This window comes from Lepidochelys kempii, chromosome 4 (genome assembly GCF_965140265.1).
Source record: "Lepidochelys kempii isolate rLepKem1 chromosome 4, rLepKem1.hap2, whole genome shotgun sequence".
In the NCBI taxonomy this organism is placed as follows: domain Eukaryota; kingdom Metazoa; phylum Chordata; order Testudines; family Cheloniidae; genus Lepidochelys; species Lepidochelys kempii.
The window spans coordinates 11286752-11311582 of NC_133259.1; the positions used below are offsets into that span (position 1 = coordinate 11286752).

The 24831-nt window shown below is 42.2% G+C and overlaps 1 protein-coding gene across 1 annotated transcript; it reads left to right on the plus strand.

The window, feature by feature from the left end:
- The first annotated feature begins 3931 nt into the window (after window positions 1-3931).
- COX18 (cytochrome c oxidase assembly factor COX18) lies at window positions 3932-24631 on the plus strand. The gene is made up of 6 exons (XM_073340379.1): window positions 3932-4351; window positions 8713-8813; window positions 9638-9801; window positions 11522-11643; window positions 14848-14955; window positions 16470-24631. The coding sequence occupies exons 1-6, from the start codon at window positions 4037-4039 to the stop codon at window positions 16641-16643; spliced, it is 984 nt and encodes a 327-aa protein (XP_073196480.1). The 5' UTR covers window positions 3932-4036; the 3' UTR covers window positions 16644-24631.
- Window positions 24632-24831: the final 200 nt, after the last annotated feature.

Sequence of the window (24831 nt, forward strand, 5' to 3'; positions counted from 1 at the left end):
GGTGGAAATTGCCTGGCCTCTGTCTAGACTACTTCTGCCTGCCATTTTATACAGCCCAGCGTTTCCCACCTTTCTAGACATCTGGGCTGCTCTCCTCTCTATAGCATGTAGCTAGATCAGTGTTCTGGTGCTGCATGGTCTGGCCATGCCTCCACTGATCCTGCTTGCTGCTAGATTCTCCATCTCTGCAGCAGCAGACAGTGATGTTTTTTCCCTCCTGCCCTTATTCCCACTGTTTTAACTTTTCTGCCCAGTTTTTTGGGTCAGTGAGAGCTGTTCTCCCTCTTTGGCATTCCTCTTCCTCCCTAGGTTGGTTAACCGTCCCTGAGCCTCCACTGCAGCATCTCCCTGCTGGCTCCTCTGTCCTTAGTTTACAGCATGGCAGAACAGCCAAGAAAGCACGGAGTTAATCCAAGTGGTACTCTACATGTGAGGCAGCGTTTCCAGATTCAGCAGATGTCAAGTTGTGCCCAGCCTTCCGTCCCTAAATCCGTTGGGACCCAAGGCTGCAACTCAGGCAAGTCCCTGCCCACCAATGCAGCTGTGACTCCAATGGGAGGAAAAATAGGCCACGAATCCCAGTGCAAAGAAGAGAGAGGCTCCAAAAGGGAGGAGCACCCTGACTACTCAACTCTAGAGGTAAGTCCCAAGGGACCTCTCTACAGACTGAAGAGAGGAGGTTTGCAAGGCCACATCATCCCCAAATCTTAGTGGGTCCTGAGTGCCCTAAGGAAAGAAGCAGGGTTTCTAATCAGCTCCCAACCTACCAAGGAGTGCTCTGACAAGTCTTCCCCCTTTACTATGGAAATGGGACCCAGGAGGGAGGATTCTGAGAAAGACCTCTCGAAAGGGCTCCAGGCCTTAAGGAAGGCAAGCTGCAAAAAACCTCCCCAAAGTCACAGCAGGGATTCTCCACTCCCAAAGCATGCTAAAACAATCTAAACAGGGAAAGAAAAAGCATACCCACCTCAGGAGATGAGTCCTTTTCTGCCTCCTCCACTGAAGAAGGTGAGCTGTGTGGTTTTAAAACAGTAGTTCTCAAACCTTTGTAGTGGTGAACCCTTTCACACAGCAAGCCTTTGAGTGCGACCCCTCTTATAAATTAAAAACACTTCTATATATATTTATATATATATTTAATACCATTATAAATGCTGGAGGCAAAGCGGGGTTTAGGGTGGAGGCTGACAGCTCACAACCTCCCATGTAATAACCTCATGACCCCCTGAGGGGTCCTGACCTGCAGTTTGAGAACCCCTGGGTGTAAGCTCCTCCACTTAGGCTGTCTGACCCCTTCACTCCTCCTTTGAGAAAGTGATCAGGGATGAATGGAAGAAGCCTGGTAAGGGCAGGGATATTAACAAGAGTGACCTCTGCCTTTCTTAACATTCAAAACCCAAAGGGCTCTATTGCTGAGACACCGAAGGTCAATGCCAATCTAGCATCCCCCACAAGGAGAGTTCTATCCTAAGGAACCCTTGGATAGAAAGATGGAGGCCACTCTCAACAAGGGCTTCAACACCTCTTCCACCAACCTCTGAGCATTCCTGGCAGCTATCTGCTTTCCAAGAGCATCTATTTCCTGGCTGGAAGATCTCAAAGCCCTTAAGGATAGAGATCACCCTACCTTTGGCTCCACTTTAAGGAGTCTCTCGCAACAGCGTTTGTAACTGACACCTCAATAGATGCAATGAGAGCTTCAGCCTGAGCCATGGCTTCCAGCTCAGTAGCCATGCACCACATATGGTTCACTCCCTGGAACATGGATACTTACTCTATACAGGTCCTGTGCTCAGCCAAGTTTACAGGCTCCCTCCTTTTTGAAGAAAACATGGACAAAGTGGTGGCTGACAATGTGGCAAAATCCAGTCTCTCCTTTCCCTATTAAGTTCCCCTAGAAAAGGATGTAAACTAGCCTTTGGACAGGTGTTCTTTTTGCACCTCTTCCTGAGAGGTACCAACAAAACCACAAAAGATTTCCCCAGGGAAAACAGTGGACAAAGTCTGGAGGGATCTCAACCTCCCTGTCTGCCCTCTTCCCATCCACTTTGACACACATCACATAGGCCTCCATCCAGAGCTAAAGCTAGGGGTCAGGATCTCCCATTTCCTAAAGAAATGGTTTTCATTGACCATGCACAAGTGCCTCAGGGAGCAGTGAGTTACCCCTATAAAACCCAATCTAATCCAGGAGGAAATATCTCTTCTGGCTATAGGAGTGATAGAATGCCTTCTCTCAGAAGAAAGGTTCTGTGGGTTCTACATCTTCATTATGCAACAGTGAGGGAATGGAGGGATGTATCAGAGCCATTCTTGACCTCAAAAAGCTCAACAAGTGGATGAAGAAAACAAAGTTACAGATGGAGACCAAGGTCTCTACAATGTCATCCTTGTCCCAGGGGCCTTCTTGACTTCAGTAGATCGAGTGGAATCTTATCTCCATATCCCCATCAGACCATGCCACCACAGACTTCTGAGGTTTGCATACGGCAGGAGACAGTATCAGTTCCTAACACTCCCATTTGGCCTGTCCTTGGCCCCCAGGGTTTTTACAATGATGTTGGTCATGGTAAGAGTCAGACTCAGGTCACAGGGAACTCACCTGTATCCCTTCCTGGACAACATCCTGATCAGAGCTCCATCACTGTCAGCAGTGCTCGAGGCTACATCTTGGATGTGGAATCTCCTCCATGTGCAAGGCTTCATCATCAGTGCCAAGAAAAGTTATTTGGTTTTACCCAGGAATTTATTTTCTTGCTCCAGAGCCCCAGGAGGCACTATGCCTCCAACTGCAAGGACTCCTAGTGCTGTGCATAGGGATCGCTCCACGGGCACAAGCATGCATCAGAAGTCTTCAAACTTTCATATGAAAGATATAGGACTCCATACAGCACATGAAAAATCAAGCATGGGTTCCAGCACAGGTGTTCAACTCCTTTAACAGTGGTCAGTCCACGACAGCATCCACAAAGCCATGCTCCTCTGCCTTCCAAATCCTTTCGTCCTTATAACACATACCAAGGGCCTCTGGGGAGCTGAGACCAGTCAGGTTAGCTCTGCCAGGGTTCCAGGCTCGACCCTAAGAGGGACCTACATCCTGGTTCAATCAGACAATAAGCCTATAGAGGGGTATTTAAACAACCACGGGGGAACTAGGTGTCTGGCACTACACGTGGAAATAACAAGGTGAGCAGAACAGTTCCTCATTTCCCTCAGAGCGATCCACATCAACGGGCACCTGAACCCAAAGGCAGACTGGCTCAGCAGGCACGGGTACAATTCCTTGTGGTGCCTGCAGCAGGAGGTTTTCTATCTCCTCCTACACCCCTCCCACCCTCAGTTTTGCACGATGATGATGTTGGGACTCCCTCCAGCCGACCTGTGCGTGAATCATACAAACGCAAAGAGGCCCAAATACCTCACAAGGGAAGGGAGGGAGGCAGACCCCGGCTCCAGGAGGACAGATGCCTTAGCACAGGGTCGGCCTCAGGGCCTGCTTGACACCTTTCCACGAGGAGAGCAGATCCCAGTAATACTGAGAGCTCCCCCCTGGCCTCAGCGACCTTGGTTCCCACACCTGACACTGCAGCCCGCGCTCCAGCCTCAGCCTGACCCGACATACCTTCAAAGCCCCCTTCCCCCCATGCTGGCCCGCTCCACAAGCCTGGCCTCCTCCGTTCCCTGCCCAGTCCCATCCCCACGTCCTCACAAGCCATGCCCCCCCCCTCCCCCGCTCCCCCTTCTTCCAACGGTCTCCAGCGTAGGCGGAGCGGGGTCTGACTCCGCGCAAAACCCGCCCTAATCCAACATGGCGCCTCTCCCGCCCTCCCGCAGCTGCGCGCGCGCGGGGAGGGGGCGCTCTAGGCCGCGGCCTCAGTCGCCCGCTCGGGGGCCGGCCGGAAACGACTGCCGCGTGCCTTCCGGGGTGAGAGCCGGAGAGTTCGAGGCGCGCGCGGGAGGAGGACGCGCTGGGTCCCCGCCCCACTCCAACCTACGGGCCGCGGGGACTCTTGGCGCGCGCCCGGCCGTTGCCGGGATGTGGTGCTGCCGGCGCGTGGGGCGGGAGCTGCCGAGGCCGCTCCGCCAGCGGCTCCTGCTGCCGCCCGGCTGGGGGTCGCGCGCCGCCGCCGCCGCCGCCGCCTCTGCCGCCTCCCTGCCCAGCGCGAGCCCGGGCGGTTTGTACGAGGCGCTGGCGGAGTCGGCCGCCGTGCACTGGGCGGAGAGCGGGCTGGTGGCGCTGCAGGCGGGCACCGGGCTGCCCTGGTGGCTCAGCATCGTGTGCGCCGGCGCCGCCCTGCGCACCGGCCTCACCCTGCCGCTGGCCGCGCACCAGGGCCACATCCTGGCCAAGGTGGGTCCGGGGGGCCGCGGGGGGCCGAGCGGGACGTGGGGTGCCCCGGTCCCACCTTCCGCTGTTCCCGCGCGGGCACCTGGGGGCGCGGGGGGAGGCGGTGGTGAGCCCTGCCCACGAGTCTCCCCCTCCCGCACCCCGCTGACACGAGCCGCTCCCTCGTCTGGCCTGTCACCCTCCCCACGGGTGCTAGCCCCTGGGGCGGCAGCGGCTTGAGCACGAGTCAGCCCCCTCACGACACCCCCTCCCCCCTCTGTGTCTACCCCCCCGCCCCCCTCTGTGTCTACCCCCCCCCCCCCCCGCTAGTCCCGCTGCTGTTCTAGCCCGCCCCTGGCAGGTGCTTGTCCAACCGGCTCTGAAAAAGCCCCAGGGACGGAGATTCCACAGCCTCCCTCGGCAGTTTGTTCCAGGGCTTAGCCACCCTGACGGGGGCTTTTTCCTAATCTTCAGCCTAAACCGATTTAAGCCCCATTGCTTCTTGTGCTCTCCTCCGAGGTTAAGGAGAATGATTCTTCTCCCTCCTCCTGGGTCTGCGTATTACCGTAGTGCCGAGCTGGAAAACAGAAGATAACCTCCTTTGCTAGTGAGGGGCTTGGCAACCTGTGTAGCCAAGGAAACTTGCTGAGAGTTTCCTCATGCCTGCGGGTACCCTGTGCCTACAGAGCTGCGTGGCTCTGTTGCGGACCAGCTGTCATGTACCCCACCATGTTGCAATGTCACATGATGTGTTGGGAGAGTGTAACTAAAGTAGTGATGTCGCACTGTAATCTAATGTGATCTGTGCCACTGCTCAGGAACAGAGTTAAGACTGACATAGCCTAGACAGTATTAACACATGGGTGCTTTCTGGCTGTGTCCACATTAATTTTAACAAAATATTCCCACCAGTGCTACCTCTAGCTCAGCTGCCTTGGTGGATGCCCTTTTGTAGACAAGAGTTCAGCGCTTCGAAATACTAGATATGCTGCCTCATGTATATTCTGCACACAATACAGTCTAATCCATTTTATTCTATAGCATTTATTATGTATATGTAATATGTTATAGCATGATATGCTGTGTACATGTAAAACTAAAATGTACAATTATAAAAGGCTTAAACCAGGTACTACACATAATTACTACTCTATGAAGAATCACAACTCATTATGTTTAATTTTCTTAGTGTGTAAAAATGAAAACCTAGTTAAGTGTCTCCACTGTTGAATATGTTTTTGGTAAGCCATTAGGATGATATGAATCATTTACACAACTCTTTCAACACCACTGATGTTCCCCAGAGGCCTGCAAACCAACCAAGTGCTGGCTTGTTAAAATATTTTATAGTTTGAAACCTAACAAAATCACAGTAAAGTGTTGCAGGTGAAGCCTTTTGAATCACAAGATAATATACCTTTTGGTATTTATTGCACTAAAGAGAGTAGACAGTGTGTCAGCAGTAGTGGTTGCAGTCAAATACTTCACTGCTAAAGAGTTGCAGAATCCTTTGCAACCCTAGAATTACAACAGCCATGTTTTATTTGAGTAAAGAGGCTGTATTTAATCAAGTTTGCTTTTATTCTGTGTGTTCCTGTCTACAAGATGTGAGAGAATACTTTCCCCTCCTTTGTAAAGTATTTCAGGAAATCAGGATAAAAAAGCATTGTGAAAATGCCAAGTATTTTATTAGTTTCAATTTAATATGAGGCAATTGCTTTGTAATAATGCACTTAGAATGCAAAAAGTAGTGCCAAAACCAGAGCTGCTGGAAGGTTACATCCAGTAGTGCAGGGATGGCCAACTTGAGCCTGAGAAGGAGCCAGAATTTACCAATGTACATTGTCAAAGAGCCACAGTAATATGTCAGCAGGCCCCTGTCAGCTCCCCCTCCACCCACCTGCAGCCCCAGCAGATCAGCACCTCTCCCTCCCTCCCCGCACCTCTCGATCAGCTATTTCATGGTATGCAGGAGGCTTTTTAGGGGGGAGGAGCGAGGGCATGGCCGGCTCAAGGGAGGGGAAGGGATGGAGTGAGGGCAGGGCCTGTGGCAGAGCCGGGGTTGAGCAATGAGCACCCCCGGCACATTGGAAAGTTGGCCCCTGTAGCTCCAGCCCAAGAGTTGGTGCCTATTCAAGGAGCCCTATATTAACCTCTGAAGAGCCACATGTGGCTCCGGAGCCACAGGTTGGCCACCCCTGCAGTAGTGGTTCAGCTAATGTGGAATTGAAATAAGTATAATCACTGGCAAAGAGTGCAGTAAAATTTTCTGTAGATACTGCTTGTAATGTTGCAGATTTAACAGACTCAGCCTAACAGTCCTTTGTGGTACATTGATTTCTGGTTAGGTTTTTATTTTATTTTAATTAACTCGGCAGTGAATATCAATAGCACATCCTTTGTGGCTGCAACACTCCTTATTTAGTTGGGAATTTACATTTTCAAAGCACTGAATAAGGGTGGAGTATTACTAAAACTCAGCTATTAATGTGCCTTTCTCAGGAGAGTCCAAAATAGTAAGAGCAGAAGTGTGGCAGGAAATCCAGGCCAGGAAATCTTTTTCCTGTTTGCATTTTGCTACTGGTGAGGCTTGAGAAAATGGACAGAAAATAGTAGTTTTGATTTCACCATACAGAATGACTTCAGGCATAACTCTTTTTTTCGGACAATTAAAGTAACTTTAAACTGGTGGTGTTAGTTATTGGCACTACATGTCTGTGTATATACTGAACCAGTTATAATGCAGGTATGGCAGACTCATTTTATACCAACCACAAATTCAGAGGAGGTAATCCTCTAGTGTGGTTTTATAAATAGATGATGTGTAGTAATACATCTGAATGGTAGTAAGCCATACAATCTATTTTGACCTTGCTAACTAGTTGTCACATGATTCTCTATATCAAAATAAGTATGGTATGTTGTGGCCATCTTTTCTACTTTTTAAAAAGCTATTGAGTAGTAGAGATGAATCATGCCAACTGTGATATAGTCCTTGTATCCTATACAGCTCTCTGTACCATTTGTGTATTTTGCCTTGTTCACAATCAGGAGTTCTCTAAGAACAAATATATTAATTTCATGTTTAGTCACAAATATTACAAATTCTCTTACCAGTACTTCTTCATACTTGTATCTTGACTGCGTATTTTGCGTATTGACTGCAAAAATGTAATACTCCATTTTCAGTGCCACATCCCGGGCCTGATCCTATTGAATTAAATGAGATTTTTGCTATTGACTTCAGTGGCTGCATAATCATATCTTATAAGGCTGTTCAAAACATGGGTGAGGGGTTCCACCACAGTGTTTTTTGTAAAAACAATTGTGTACAGACCCTTTTATATACCTAAAAACCTATAATGAATTGTAATAAAAAAGTAAGTACAAGTGTTGATTGCATCTCACCTGGAAAGATTGATTGATGCACTTAGGACGGAAGAACCCAATGCACAGCTACAGACTAGGGACCGAATGGCTAGGCAGCAGTTCTGCGGAAAAGGACCTAGGGGTGACAGTGGACGAGAAGCTGGATATGAGTCAGCAGTGTGCCCTTGTTGCCAAGAAGGCCAATGGCATTTTGGGATGTATAAGTAGGGGCATAGCGAGCAGATCGAGGGACGTGATCGTTCCCCTCTGTTCGACATTGGTGAGGCCTCATCTGGAGTACTGTGTCCAGTTTTGGGCCCCACACTTCAAGAAGGATGTGGATAAATTGGAGAGAGTCCAGCGAAGGGCAACAAAAATGATTAGGGGACTGGAACACATGAGTTATGAGGAGAGGCTGAGGGAGCTGGGATTGTTTAGCCTGCAGAAGAGAAGAATGAGGGGGGATTTGATAGCTGCTTTCAACTACCTGAAAGGGGGTTCCAAAGAGGATGGCTCTAGACTGTTCTCAATGGTAGCAGATGACAGAACGAGGAGTAATGGTCTCAAGTTGCAGTGGGGGAGGTTTAGATTGGATATTAGGAAAAACTTTTTCACTAAGAGGGTGGTGAAACACTGGAATGCGTTACCTAGGGAGGTGGTAGAATCTCCTTCCTTAGAGGTTTTTAAGGTCAGGCTTGACAAAGCCCTGGCTGGGATGATTTAACTGGGAATTGGTCCTGCTTTGAGCAGGGGGTTGGACTAGATGACCTTCTGGGGTCCCTTCCAACCCTGATATTCTATGATTCTATGTTTCATTATTTGTTTTTGTTAGAAATACTTTGGCATTCTCACTCAAGGTCCTCAAAAGTCCAACATATTTGCAGGCAACAAGCACCCACAGATGCATGCATTTCACTTTACAGTACACATACAAGAAGATATGGGGTAGAGAGACTGGTTGCAGATGAAACTCCTTTATTTTGCTGTATAATCATTTCTTCCTTTTCTTTAGCTAGCTGGAAAATTTGCAGCCTGAAATAGAAAACCTAGCTAAGCGTCTTCGCTATGAAGTTTCAATTCGTGGGAAGCAACTGGGTTGGTCTGAAAAGGTTGCTAGGTAAGATAATAATTGTACAGTATCTTACAAATCCACTTGGGCTGAACATAAGAGGCATATATAAAGATGATGGCAATATGTATATATAAAAAGGCTCTACAAATCTGACACTAAAATAATGGATTCTGACTTCCTATTTTATTTAAAACTTTTCTGTGTTATTTACATAAACATTTAGGGAATATGCTCATTTGAAGCACTGAATCTGTAATGGTCTAAAACTTATAAGGCCAATTCCTGTTTCCACTGAAGTCAGTCTGGGTTTAGTTGTTGACTTCAGTGGGACCAAGATTTGACCCATAGCTATGGTTTCTAAATCTTTCTTAGGAGGGGATGGCAGGACCTGGCTGTGTCAGCTTTAGTACATCCAGTGATTCCCTTATGCAAGAGGAATCCCCAGCTGACCTGGTATGGTAGCTCCATCTCCTTTGCACTGTCAGAGTGATGTAAATGGGACAGAGTGCAGTCTGAGAATCTGGCCTGTGGTCTGTACTCTGAGGAGCTTGTAGTCTTAAATCAGATAAATACAGCACACAGAATAAGACATCGAACAGTATTGCTAGGAAACAGTGATGGTGAAGAGGTTAACATTAGAAGCCCACAGAAAAGAAAAGGGTTTGAAGGGTGAGATTGGAGGTGATTGGCAGACAACAGCTGGAAGGCTGTCTTAGGCCATAAAGGAAGAACTCCCTGGTTTGACTTCATTCACCTGGTATTCCAGTGCAATATTTGAAATGAACTAAGTGTGATATGCAACCTATGGTTTATTATTTTAGAATTTGAGAAGTTCTATTACAAGGAGTTTTGTTTTGTTTTCCAATCAGGTTCCACTTCAGGAAGAATCTAGGAAGGATTGTTTCAGAGTTGTATGTTCGAGACAACTGCCACCCCTTCAAGGCCAGTCTGTTGATGTGGATACAGATTCCAGTGTGGGTGTTTGTTTCCATAGCTTTGCGTAACTGCAGCGTAGGTGCAGCAGACTCAGAAGGTGATCATTGTGAACAGTTGTACTGAAAATATACATCTGTTTTGATAAATACACTTCTCCAGTTACAATGTTTACAAACATAATTTGGTTTTAAATTTAAGAATTTGAGTTGTTGAGTTTGAGATGTAAGATTGTTGAAAAAATAGCCCAAACACAGCTAAGTGACTAATACAAATAATACTGTATTTGTAAGACTTTTGAATAGGCATGTCATAGATGCTATGCCATTGGTCCATGTAATCCAGAAGCCTACCACTGGCCTATTCCTGTACTTTTTGCACCCCGAATTGTTCTGGTAGATCAGGAACTCAGTGCATCCATAGCCACAAAATAACCTTTCTGTTAATTTGCCAGCCGTGCCTGTAAGGATATTTCTATGCTGCACTATAGTGCAGCTCTGAGCTGAAAGAGCAAAGTGGGATGCATGGGATGATCAGTTAACAGCAGTGCTGGAATTTGAGCTCTAGGAACAATCTAAAACATGTTTGGTCTGCTCCTTGGGCACTAAATTATTTTGTGTGCTTTGCAAGCCAAAGTAATAGAAGTCATACTTAGTATGTAAAGATACTAACGCAACAGTATGCTTAAAATTAAACTGTGGGGTTTTCTTTCATTATAAAGCCTTAACTTTAAATAAAATAAAATGCGTTCATCAAGATGATATTTTATTTTATGCTGTCTGCAGTATTGGTGTTTTGACCATTTAAAAACTAGATTATGATATGCAGCATTAACCTAACATTTGACACTTTTGCGTTTGATTAAAATACCATGATATCTTGTATTCCAAGTCTAACAAAGTACTTTGGTCACTGCGAGTTCCTGCATTGGTGAATATTGTATCTTTAATGGCATCCCCCATATGAGAGAGACTTTTCAACTTCAGTGGGCAGATCTTAAAAATAATTGTAATGTTTCTGTTCCTCTGGCACATGACATTGTTTAAATTGCTAAATATGATAATTATAATAAATAACTAGTCATTTAGCCCAATAAAGTTTAGCTACTATTAGGACATTTTTTTATTGTTATAAAATTTTTGCGGTTAGGGACAGAAGATTCAGAACAAGTTATTTTTCATCATCTGTTTGCCCCAAATCCTATCAGCCTGCAGTTCTCACTAATAATTTCCTTTTCTTGTTAGATGGCAGACTGCCTTCACTTTTTAATCTTTTGGATTAAAAGGTTTTTTTAAAATAAATCATTATATACATAAAGAGAAACTAATAATTTGTGTTTGCAAAGTGAATTTCCAACTGATGCTTTGTAAGAACCAGTTTTTTAAGACAGTGATAAATACAACATTCTCTCAAATCCACTGTTTGGAATTCTTTGATTTCTATATCTCCTTTATATCATATAGTGGATTTTGTCTTGTAGTCATTTCACAGTCTATAAGTAGTACAGTTTTCAAATGTATATATGTTTGATTGTGAGTAAGACTTGAATGTGAGTTTATGCTACTACCTGGCAGGGGAAGGAGCTTTCCTACTTGGGATTTATATATTTCATTACATCAGTTCCTTGCCCTGGTTCTGAAGGAAAGGAAGGATGATAAAATTGCCAGTTGGCACGCATGTGTGCACACAAAAAAATGGATTGCCACAGAATAACAAAAATGTTTACTTTGAAAGTCCAATTTAAAAGCAAAATTATGCATAATTTTGACTGACTTTAAGGAGCAAGACATACTAAATATATATATATGTATTTTAAACAGTCCTTGCAGTTCAGGAACAGCTGTCAACAGGTGGAACCCTGTGGTTTACAGACCTTACTGTACCAGATACTACATGGATTTTGCCAGTCTCACTTGGGCTCCTCAATTTGCTGATAGTGGAGGTATGTTGGTGGTGAATGTTGGACCATTGTAAAAATTATAATTCTTTCTATAAAGTTAGGACCGGTTCACGACTACCTTACAAAGTGTAAAAATACCATGGCAGCTTCTGATTATAAATATGCACCTTAATTCATGATCTAGAAGGGAAAAACTGTATAATTGTTTCAAGGTTGAGGTCGTATGGGTCCTGCACATTGTAATTGCTGATAAATTCTAATGTGGCATTTCAGAAACGGACTTTAAGTAGGTTAACCTCAGAAAAGTTTACTCTTCACTCCAGAGTGATTCCTGTGAGAATACTTTAATTAGCGTACTGCATTTTATTAACACTGCAGCTTATAAAGGTTACGGTTTTGGTGTGTGAATAATACATTCCTGTGGGCTGTATTACTGGTGGCTTTCTTTTCCTTGTTAGAGTGATGTAGTTCCACTTCTCATGTATTGTAAGTGATGATTGTGGGTACAGTAGGTATGATTCTAAATGAGCTGAAAACTTGATAAAAGCAAACTACTTAAAACTATTAAGTTTAAAATAGTGATTGAGAAAAAGTGCTTTATTGTTATTTTAAGAAAGCAAAGGAATGGAGAAACTGGAACCTCTTATAGATATTATTATATTGACCACGGCACAAAAAATGGGAGTGTGCTAATAAAGTTTGCGAATGATACAAAGCTGGGAGGTATTGCCAATTTAGAGAAGGACCGGGATATCATACAGGAGGATCTGGACGACCTTGTAAACTGGAGTAATAGTAATAGGATGAAATTTAATAGTGAGAAGTGTAAGGTTATGCATTTAGGGATTAATAACAAGAATTTTAGTTATACGCTGGGGACGCATCAATTAGAAGTAACGGAGGAGGAGAAGGACCTTGGAGTGTTGGTTGATCATAGGATGACTATGAGCCACCAATGTGATGTGGCCGTGAAAAAAGCTAATGTGGTCTTGGGATGCATCAGGAGAGGTATTTCCAGTAGAGATAAGGAGGTTTTAGTACCGTTATACAAGGCACTGGTGAGACCTCACCTGGAATACTGTTTGCAGTTCTGGTCTCCCATGTTTAAGAAGGATGAATTCAAACTGGAACAGGTACAGAGAAGGGCTACTAGGATGATCCGAGGAATGGAAAACTTGTCTTATGAAAGGAGACTCAAGGAGCTTGGCTTGTTTAGCCTAACCAGAAGAAGGTTGAGGGGAGATATGATTGCTCTCTATAAATGTATCAGAGGGATAAATAGCGGAGAGGGATTATTTAAACTCAGTACCAATGTGGACACAAGAACAAATGGATATAAACTGGTCATTGGGAAGTTTAGACTTGAAATTAGACACAGGTTTCTAACCATCAGAGGAGTGAAGTTTTGGAATAGCCTTCCAAGGGAAGCAGTGGGGGCAAAAGATCTATCTGGCTTTAAGATTAAACTCGATAAGTTTATGGAGGAGATGGTATGATGGGATAACATGATTTTGGTAATTAATTGATCTTTAAATGTTCATGGTAAATAGACCTAATGGCCTGGGATGGGATGGGATCTGAGTTACCCAGGAAAGAATTTTCTGTCGTATCTGGCTGGTGAATCTTGCCCATATGCTCAGGGTTTAGCTGATCGCCATATTTGGGGTCGGGAAGGAATTTTCCTCCAGGGCAGATTGGAAGAGGCCCTGGAGGTTTTTCGCCTTCCTCTGTAGCATGGGGCACGGGACACTTGCTGGAGGATTCTCTGCTCCTTGAAGTATTTAAACCACGATTTGAGGACTTCAATAGCTCAGACATAGGTGAGAGGTTTTTTGCAGGAGTGGGTGGGTGAGATTCTGTGGCCTGCATTGTGCAGGAGGTCGGACTAGATAATCATAATGGTCCCTTCTGACCTTAGTATCTATGAATCTGTGTCATCAAGATTAGCCAGTGCATCTCAGCACTTAACTATTTGAACCCATTTTCCAAATGAACAAGTATCGTGCAGTTTCTATATTTATACATTCTGGTGGTTCTTTGATTAATGACTGAAAACCCATCTAGTAGTGAAGAAAGTTTACTTCCACTCCTGAGAAGTATGCTGTCCCAACATTGAGAACTCACATTGTATTGTAAAAAAAAAAAAAAAACCCATTCATCACTTTAAAAATAGAAAGTAAAGAGTTTTCAGTTATTTTTGACAGATAAACCTTTTGTCTCTTTCATAATTAAAGCTAGTAAACATTGCATAGTACATGTATTTGAGAAGACATATGTTAAAAGAAGTGTAAAATCAAGAATGTTTCACTAATTTTGAACTCAAGCTTTTTTTATAAATTTGTTACATCATAAGCAGGAATATGTCCTACACATACAACAGAAGTTCATAGATATTGGGGCACTACACACACAAGTCTGTGGTCTCTTTTTGGCATTCTTGATGAGTCCAAAGATGCTCCTTCATTGTGGGAGGAGGCAGGATCAAACAGAAAATAAAATAACAATTGAAAGGAAAGAAAAGTGGCTTACACATTAAACCAGGCTTCATTATAAATTCTTGTTGATATACTGAATTTTTTGGAATAAGAATGAGAATGCTTATGTATATTAAGAATAAAATATGTAAAAGAATCTTGATACCCCATGTTCTTGCTCTTTTGCAAATCTCTGCAGAAATAGTTACTATTTAATCTCTCTCTGTTATCTATCACAGTCCTCCTCATTGCCTTCATGTGTCTTGATTTCATTCTTGTTCTGTTTTATTTTTTCCAAGTAATGTGGATTAGGACAGTTTTGCAAAATGAAAGTCATGGTTTGCCTATACATGTTTTGCTTCCGTTCAATTACTCATTAAGCAGGTTGGGGATAATGGTCCATATCTTCTCAGTAGCCATCTCTCAGAGGACTGTGCTTGAGGAAAAGGTGCTGGAGGCTTATTCAATGTGCACAAGCTATTCTCTTATAATGTTTTAGGTGAATGACTCTTAGTCTTGGTATAAAATCTGCCAGGAAAGGATTGAGTATTAACTGTAAGGCACCAAACAAATTAAAGGAAGGAATTTATGAACGTTTTAAATATACTTGATTTGAGCCTCCTAATAATTGAAAAGAATGTGAAAAGAATATTTGGGTGGAACAAACCTGTTCTAACATTGACTGTGCATGTTTAACTTCCCTTGTATTAAAAAATAAAAATCTTTCTCTGGTGTGTGTGTATGTTGTTTTCTTTTGGTTTTGCCTTTTCAGATCTTTGCTCTGCGAAAACTTGAACTGTCCAGGTTCCAGAAGTACGCTACCAACTTCATTCGAGGCCTGTCAATACTGATGATTCCTATTGCTGCAACTGTACCTTCAGTAAGTACAAAACATAATCGTATGTAGTATGTGAGACTTTGCATTAGTCCGTGCCTGTGTTGGCCAGACTTGGTTCATGGTGCTCTAAGTGCCGCCCAAGTGCATGATCTATATGGTGGACCATACTTGATATTACACTTCATACCATTTTAATAGCAATGACTTCACTCAAGTAGTAGTGTGTGGAGGATTTGTAATCTATAAGGGTCACCGTTCAATATTGCATACGGGAAAGGTGCTGTTTGCACTTACATTACATTAGATGCAGCCTCTAGGGTCTTCCGAAAGTGTTATGTGCGTTGTTACAAGCGCTGCATGTTTCATAATATATGAGACACAGTAACAAGTAACGTGCTCCAAGGAGCTTACAATCTATAAGACAGACATAGATAAGACAAGATGGCCATCATGAGAAATCCCCTAGCAGAAAGATAGGCTGGGAGACCCATGGAAGCAGTTGACTTCAAATGTTAAACAAATGTGATGTGGTGTTTTTTGGGTCTCCTGGAAGTAATACTGGAACTGAGTGTTGCTCATTGCATGGCAGAGAGGACACAAAGTAGTTACTAAGACTGGCATCACTATAGAAAAGAGGTTGATAGAGAAAATAAGAAACAAGGTCAAGCTGTCAGTGGAATGGGGTTTTTAAAATTTGGTTTTGTTTTAATTATTTTGCATATAATGTGTATTTTTATGATTACACTGTTAGAATCCAAAAAAACTATTCTATTAAATAGCCTATTGACAGTAGGTTGATCTAAATCCTACTATGCAAACTTTTACTGGAATAAATGAGATTTTTACATGGTGTTTATACTATGGTACATGTTCAATATGGATTGTTGTTTTTTTAAATTAAAAGTAGCTGCTTTCTAGTATTTTTGCCAAATACTAAAAAGAAAGAGCCCACAAACTCATTGTTGCTAACATCATTTTTTAAAAGTTGAGTTTTAGAAAATATCTGGAGTTGGTCTATATTTGGGTTGACCTTGTGAATTGAAAGGCAAACCATGTTCATGTAACTAGAGACAGATGACGTTGCATAAAAGGTTTATTTACTGTTAGATATGAACAACCTATAATTTAGATTTGCAGAATTTTCCGTGAGAGAATCTTGAAAATGTTTTTAGAGTAGATTTGTATGTGAAGAAATGCATGTTTAATTGTGTGTTTGAAGGGGTTAAGAGATTCTTGTACATAGATGGGCTTATCAAGCCTATTTAGACTAAAAGAGGAGAAAAGTTTAAATATGAATTTAAAACAGTGGGTCCTGTAGTTTTGTCAAATTTTAGCATAGATCACATTTTTACAGTAGAGTTCAGAAACCCTGAAAAATAGGGTTTGTAATGGAAGCATTGCTTAACCGCAGTTATTTATTTAAGGGTGCATATGTAGGAGAGTTGACTTTCTTAATAAGAAATAATCAATTATTGTAGTTTGTGAAAAGCTACTGGAATTGCAGTGCTTTTATTGCCTTTTGGGTTGCTGAATGCTGTGTTCCTCTCTCCTTGCAGTCCATGGCTTTGTACTGGTTATCCTCCAGCTTCATGGGACTCTCACACAACCTGCTACTGCGCTCTCCAACTTTTCGTCGACTCTGCCACATACCGAGGACCAAGTCTGACTCAGACACTCCTTATAGGGATATAGTCTCTGCCTTTTATGCTAAGTACTTTTTAAAAAAGTGATTCATTTTGCACTGGTGGAAGAACTACACTATACAGGCAACTTGAGTAATTCAGAAGTCATATTGTTTTGAAATGTACCTATTTAATATAGGGGCAAGTGTATGCTACCACACTACATCAGCACAGTGGCACTGATGCAGCTGTACTGCTGTAGCGCACCTGGTGAAGAAACTCCTTGCTGACGGGAGAGCGTCTCCCGCCAACATAGCACAGAGTGGACACTGCTTTAAGTCGATGTAACTTATGTCGCTCAGGGGGTGGCTTTTTCACATCCCTGAGTGACGTAAGTGGCATCAACTTAAGCAGTAGTGTAGACAAGCCCTGGGTGTCTCCTTGAAACAGTTAGAATGTGAAAGGCTGTTGTTGGGATTGTATTTTTCCTAATAAAACAATGGTTGTCTCTGACATCAAGAAGGGTAATTGTACTAACTTCTTGGTGCAGTGCAAAATTGTTGGGATTTTTTTAGTTCATGTGGTATTTTTGTAAGTTGTGTCCAATTAATAGCAGCTTCTTTCCTTTTTTGGTAATACAGAATGAAGCTGGATGTTAAAATTGTGGCTGATGTAGCTCTGCTATTTACACTGAGTCTGATCTTAACTGCAGGCTAGTGAACAGCAACATGTAGCTTTACTTGAAGACTGAATGGGTCACTGGTTTAGTAATGGTGTGCTAGATCTCTTCTCTCGGACACTTGTTCTGGTTCAGGTTCAGATTCAGTAGTTGACCACATGTTGTCAATCTGTTGGCCCATGGGAAAGTTCTACTGACAACTGAGATGGTGTTTTTGTGAAACTACAAAGGTGGATTAATTGCCCACTCGTTTGCAGTGTCAGCAAACTAATCTGAAATAAGATAGGAATCTGTGGATTTACACAGCATGAGGAAAGGTTTACTGCTACTATCCAGGGGAACAGGTACAGAACTTTGACTCAGGATACAAGGGTTCTGTTCTTGGCTCTCATGACCTTGTGTAAGTCACTTCATCTCTCCATATTTTAGTTTCCCTATGTATAAAATGGGTATAATTATACTTATCCTGCTTTGTGTTTTTAAAAAAAAGCATCATGTGAAAAAGCATATTATTCTGGCAGTAGTCGTAGATACTGATCTCACTTTGTATAGAACTATGTCACAGGGCTCTGCAAGACCAAAAAACCATTGTTTTATATGTCATGTTCACACTGTGGAATGTTTAAGTTCAGTGTCCATAAAGAGAGGAATTAATTATGACAACATAAAATTGAAATGAAATGATTATTTTAATTGAATGCAAAAAGATGCAGATATGGGAAGCCAGTTCAGATAATTTATTAAATTCACAGTATCAAATGTAGAAGATGTTGGGGCTACTCACTGCACACATCGAAAGAATACATAACATAGTCTTTCTGACAGCTGTCTGCACTCACACCCTTCTCCTTTGTGGGTTCTTGTCTTGATTTGCTTTCATCATACATCAGCAGGCAGTTGTGCCTTTGTTCTGATGGATCCTTCAAGTTAAACTCCCTTTCCATTGAAGTTTCACAGCCCTCTCCCAAAAATGAGATTTTTGTTCTTCTAACCAGATGCATTTTAAAAAAGCCACTCTTGGATTCCATGCTTGTTACCTTTCCCTCCCATTCCTTCTCCCTGTTTGTATCAGACCTCCTTGTTTGCCCTAATCTTTCCAGTTTGTTTGTGTCTTTTAGTGTAGATCATGGTTACCCCCTCCAAGAGCAGAGCATAGAGGGAGGGACTTGTTTTATAAATGACAAAAGGCTGGATTCATCTCTTATTAAAATCAGTGAAATGGCGCTTATTGAATTCAATGTTGGTTTTGACACTAAATTCACAACTACTGAAACCAGAGCAAGAAGCAGCATATTGCTTGTAATCCTGTTTTCAGTGTTTGTCATAGCACTGGGACAAATTCATATTTGCTGAATTCTTACGATCAGTGTTGTATTTGGCCCATTAAACTTTAACAAACTGAATCTCAAACTAAGTTCTGTAGGGAAGAAATGCCTGCTGTCTCCATGGTTAGAGACGAGTGGGGGGACCTGGTGGAGGAGAGAGGAGTAAGTAGGGTTCCAGGCAGGTACAGAGAAGAGAAACAAGCTGACTGTTTGATACTCCTTAGCCAATACTGAAGAGAATGGGGCGCTCTGGTGGCTTTGGCTGTTTCTCAGATAACACAGAAGTGCAGTTGTTGCTTCGCCAACTGGCTGAAAAGCCTCTTGCCACATACAGCTGTGGATGGTGTTAATCCAGGATTTGGCAGGTAAATGGGGAAGGTTTTTCAAATATTTTGTTTAAAAATGTAAATGTTTAATTTGTTAATCTTGGAGTTATTAATCTCCACTCCCCCACACCAGAATTGAAATAAACATTCCATGTGCATTTAGAATACATTCTCTGTAGAGAGCATAAAATATCCCCGTACTTGCTCCAAAAACATTGAAATATCTTACTAGTTTTACTTTATCATTAAATTGAAGTGGATTTAGTGCTTCCATGTAAAGTGGTAGATTGACTGCCTTGCAGACAGAAATCCTTCATTCACAAGACAGGCACTAAATTGGCAGTTTCCCTACTGTGTTCTTACTGATGACTTAGAAGAGGTACCACCAGTGGCAGAATGAGGGTCGCTCAGTGTCCAGGTCTATTAAATCCCTGCCCTCTGCTGAGAATATTGCCAGTTACAGTGTTAATTTTTGTAATGGGGTTCTCACCTGACTGTACAAATAGCAGTCAACCCTCACAACATCCATGTAAGGTTAAGCACATGAAGGTTAAGACTAAATTTTCTAAACTGCCTTCTAATGCTAAGTGTCCAGCTTTGAGGCACTTATGTAGCATGGGTGTTCTTTTTTTGCTTTTTTTTCCCCCAGGAGGTGATAAGTACTGCATCTCACTGAATTCAGCTGCCACTGTGGGAGTTCAGCACCTTTGGAAAAAATAGCCACAAAGTGACTCTTGTTGGACGCCCAATGAAATCAGTGGATGCTTTTGAAATTGTAAGTCTAAATTTGCACTCAGCAGCAAAGCTTACGAGTGCTGGGTGAGATGTATGGGAATAATGCCTAGCTCTTTTAGTGCTTATCAGTAGATCTCAAAGTCCTTTACAGAAGGAGGTAAGTACATTTGTCTCACTGTGGCCTTTATAGTCTAGTTTAGACCCCAGTTGTAATCATTTTTAAAGGGAGCTAAAACTGTTTAGTAGTACATTACTACTGAGTTGAAGAAAGCTAATAAACATGCAAACATGTTTGAGGCAAATGGGAAAGACTGACCTTGTGGGAGGCACTTAGGGTCTCTCGAGCACCCTACTCAGCACAGAAGTGGCCCATTGTTCAAACACATCCTTGGTTTTTTTTCAAATATCTTGAACTAGGTAGATATACTATATAGCCAAACAAGGCAATGATGACACAAAAGCAGATGTGTGTCTGTTTCCAATACATCCAGAAACATAACCTAGCTGTAGCATTTATGTCTGTATTTCTATTCTCAGTGTGAATGGAGATGCACTGAATCACTGGATACAGTCCATCACTTACACCCACTTTGCTGGGCATGCAATATAAGATGTGATAAGTACTTCTCCCCTTCCCTGACACCTGTGGAAAACACACTACTTTTCCAGAGATCCAGTCACAGCTAGTAAAACTACTCCTTCCAACAAAGAAATGCAGAGCAACTTGAGCACTGCATACACAACATTGCTAACTAGTGTAATCAAGGAAAAAATGCAGTCCTACAGTTTGCCTGGGATGCTCAAATGCAACACTAGAGTTTTCAGCAAGGTCCAGTTTAGTCTAATTTTTCAGTTACACTTACAAAAAAGAAAATAAGACTTGTCTGTGGGCAGATTGAGTCTGGCTCAGGTACTATCTGAACTCCCAGTTGTTTTCTTTTTGTCACTAGATTGCAACTTTTGGTACCAGTTTATGGTTTATTCAGTGACACAGCTTTAAAAATATAAGATGTAACATTGAGTTATTTACTCATCCTAAGGATTTTATATAGGTACAGTTATAAAAATCACATAGGATTATATATTCTAATATATAAATCTAAATCCTGAACTCATTTCTCATTTTATTTACTACTTTAGGGCCAGTGTGCAGTTCAAAAACCCAAAGATGTTCCCTGCCTCTATTAGATTAGTCAGAGATCCCTATCCTGCAAATACGCACCTATTTAAGTATAAGCATTATAGAACTAGTCATGTAATTACACAGGTAAGTGCAGGATTGAGGATTAAGATTTGATCCATTTTTTAATTGTACTTTTAAATATCTTAATAACCCACTTTACAATGTAACTTGCTTAAGTCTTGTTGGGTAGAAAAACGAGGCAGTGAAAAGAAATGAAATATTGGTCTTGGCACTCTACAAAATAGAAAGGAAGAAATAGAATGGTCTGTCCAACGATGCTTACAGGGTTTATTTCTCCTCCCTCTGAAGTCAATGGAGATTTTTCATTGACTAGAATTGGAGCAAGACCTACCCTTACTCTTATTCACATACATAGTACAATTGATCTCATGGTACTGCTAAGTTCTTGGCCTAAGATGAGTGAGTTTTTAGGGAAGGGTCAGATAACAAAACTAGAGATTCATAATTAAGTGTGAATAAAACAAAGGAAGAGAATCCAAAACTGATTATAGGCTCTCTCACAATCCGTGAGTAGACTGGAGCTCATTGTCACAGGATGTCATTGAGACCTAGAACTTTGCAAAATTCAAAGAGGGATTGGACATTTACATGGATAAGAATATTTAGAATAAGCAAATGAAAATAATGCTTACTCAACTTTGCAAAATGCTTAGAGAGCTACAATTGAAGAGCATTATATATCTGCAAAGTATAACTGTAATATACTTTTTCCTTGCTTCCTACCTTCTGTTAAAATGCATAAAGTTTCACAGAAGAAGCCTTATACCCCTTGTATTAGTTTCAAGGGAAGCTGGGAATCAATTTAAGCATAAGAGAATGTTAAGTATTAAATGCATTCTATCACATTCAGAGCAAGAGAAAAGGAAACATGGTACTACCTCTAGGTGGCACCTATGAGCTAAAAATAGGTTTATGGTTTTATATTATTACAGGGTCAGCAGCAATACTAACCATGCTGCTGGCTGTATTATGGAAAGTCTGTGCTTCAGAACCCGAATTGCATTTTGGGGGTACTACCATGGAAATCACCACTGTTTATCTGTGTTCTCTTTCAAATAGTGTGTGCACTTGCTGTATTTGCACAGGTGAATGTAAGAGTGGGAAATTCCTTTGTGTCCAGTAATATTACTTCTGTCCATTGGAAATAAGTTCAGAAGATTTCCCTAGTATTTATATTTTTGTATGTTAAATTGAAATTAATATTCCACTAAGGCAATGACATCGGGCAAAATCTGACTGGTTCAGGTTCAAACTGAAAACCTATTCCCCTTCTTGCACAATTAAAATAAGAATTTTTGATGTTAGGCCAGATTCATTCAACCCTTCATAGCCCTACTTTCAGAGGCAGTTCCAGCTCTTAGGATCCTAATTGTCCGCTGGGTCTTCCTCTTGTGTTCAGCTTCCCCTGATGTGGCTTACCATGGGCATCTTTGACATACAAGCGCACAGCAATTCCTTCAAGTTGCTCCATTTGTTTATCCCAGCTGGCCTCTTGGTGTGTTATATATAATACCATCAGTCATTTTATGCCTCCTGTGGGGCAATAGCATTCCACTTCATGCGTCAACCCCAGATGTCATTTGACATTTAGTCACAGCACAGAGATTCCATGAAGTTAGGCCCCACTTTTTTTTACCATTCAGCTGAACAAGTAATACTGTATCAGGGGATCTTTTAAGGACCGCATGCAAATCCAAAGTGTTAATGGACTTCCATCGCAGCGAAATTTGGTGGCAGTTAGCATCCATCACCTGCTTCTGTGTCTGCATCATGCAAATGAGGCAGCCTTTCATGAAGGTTGAAACTATCCTTCCTCAAAACCACAGGAGGAAAGGAAGATACAACATATTCAACTGGTAAGTGAAAGCCTCAAAGATGGGGGGAAACAGGCCACTGTCTTCACCTGTTCTGCAGTGTCAGCAGGAACAGCTGTGGTAAACATATGGAGCAATGCCAGGTTTATGTGACTTTTATGGAATCATTCTGGGAAAAGATTATCCTCCATCTTCATGGCAGTTATGTAAAGACAGAGGTCTAGTTTCCTGAACAGCTGGGTAGAGCATATGTACTATTAATATAAAGGGCAGTTTGCAGAGGAGTGGTGTGTGTTTTATTTGTTTTTGCACTGTTGAGATCTAGACACATAATATTTAACAGAAATCCGTTCTGGAGAAGATTTATAAGCAGCTGTGATTATCTGTGGATCCATAAATTTCCCCAATCTGAAACGGATACCATACATTTGGTAGCAGGTCAGCAGTCCATTTAGTGTTGCCAATGTTAAAAGTGATCAGATCTGGCCCTCAGAAATTCACAGTTGCTCTCGTAGAGAAAGTAAATTCTCAATGTTCGACTACATTTCAGAAAGCTCTAAATACACAATGTGGGGGGAGAAGGGTTGCTGTATATTTGTAAAATTGCAGAGGTTTTGTACATACTAAAAGTTTTAAGTAGTGCTTGTACAACTGTTCATTACTTAACAAATACAAATGCACTGAAAATTGTAATCTGCAATAAAATATGTAAAATTGTAATAAAATTGTGTATTAAGATTCATCTTGTCCTTATCTGAAATGTTGACCCAAGCTGTAACTAAGGAGGACTGTCTACAGTTGTGTGTCATTTTCAAACGTGAAGGAATCCTAAGGAATGAAAAAGTCTTCTGTGTGGCAGATTTCTGTTTTCACCTGGTGCTTTTGGAGCAGACCCACTTGTTCAGCATTTATTCTATTTTCTCCTTAAATTTACTGTATCTGGGCAGTATGACTGCTTAATGTTTGTCAGGAGTTTCTGTAACTTCAGTTATCTAGCACATATCCAGCCCATCTTGGCTTTTGCTAAACAGTCTTAATTGGTGAGGCACAAAGTTACAGCTTCTCCCCTCCTCACTCTGTTGAACAGACATTGGATTCTGATCACAATGGTTTTGCACCATTGGAGAGAGGAAAGTCAATACTATTTGTTTCAGCACTGCCTCCCAACGTTGCAGTTGACAATTCCAGCACTTACTTTTTTGGGACCCGACATTGTTTCTGTTGCAGTAAATGACAGCACTACCATTGACTTTAATAGGAGTTGGATCAGGCTCTTTATTATTTGTATTACCATCAGGCCGAGAAGCCCGAGATCAGGAGATTTGGTCTCCTGCTTTGGTTCCTGAGTGCTCTAAACTGACTTCTTTTTCAGGAATAACTGTGGGAGTTAGTGTGCTCTCAGGTGGAGCTTGAGGAAAATGGAGGCTTGTTTTACACCTTAACAGGACTTCCATGATCCCTGAGAGCTGTGGAGAGTTCCTGAAGAACTTATCCAAGCCTGTGAAAGAAATTCTGTAGCCAGTCAGCAACAGTGCTTTGTACAGTAAATAAGGACTGTAACTGTTATACAGGCGCATTTATTGCAGTAGAATTTTTGGTAGCTGCCATTAAACCTGAACAGCATTTAATTAGTTCAGTAGTAGATACAGTATTTTTGCACAGGCTGCCATACTGTAAGGGCAAGACAGTACTTTCTCATGTTTTCAGTAACTTTACTGTTCCCAACAGTTGGTTTAGGCCCAGCAGTGAGTTTACATGATAATCTTCAATAACTGCCCTTCTGCCTGGGTTTGGAATTATTTGAAAGTGAAAATAAGCTGTTTTGCTTGAAACGCGTGTTGTTTTGTTCTTGGATACTCCAAAACATTTTTTGTTGGATTTACTGGAGCAATTAGGCATGCTGCAGGCTAGAGAGAGAATGACTACATATTCGAGTGGCTAGGACATGCACTGGGAGATCCAGGGTCTATTCCCCCGCTCCAGTGACTTTCATTATTTAGCCACAATGGAACAGCTTTGACAGGAGAGATGGAGGGAGCACTGTATCAGAATCCCCCAGAGGTGTGAGTCCCCTCTTCAAATCCTTTTTCCCCACTGCGGGAAAGGATGGATTGAACCTCAGTCTCCCACCTCCTAGGCAAGTGGTCTAACCACTGAGCTACAAGGTGGGTGCCATTATCTTCTTCTTTTACTGCTCTGGCTGGGTTTTAAAT

What these genes read in the sequence shown, in the direction of transcription:
- COX18 (XM_073340379.1), top strand. Translation starts at nt 4,037, where the DNA reads ATGTGGTGCTGCCGGCGCGTGGGGCGGGAGCTGCCGAGGCCGCTCCGC. An exon ending in AGGTGCAGCAGACTCAGAAG is followed by an intron (nt 9,802 to 11,521) that starts GTGATCATTGTG and finishes TATTTTAAACAG; the next exon opens with TCCTTGCAGTTCAGGAACAG. An exon ending in TCAATTTGCTGATAGTGGAG is followed by an intron (nt 11,644 to 14,847) that starts GTATGTTGGTGG and finishes TTGCCTTTTCAG; the next exon opens with ATCTTTGCTCTGCGAAAACT.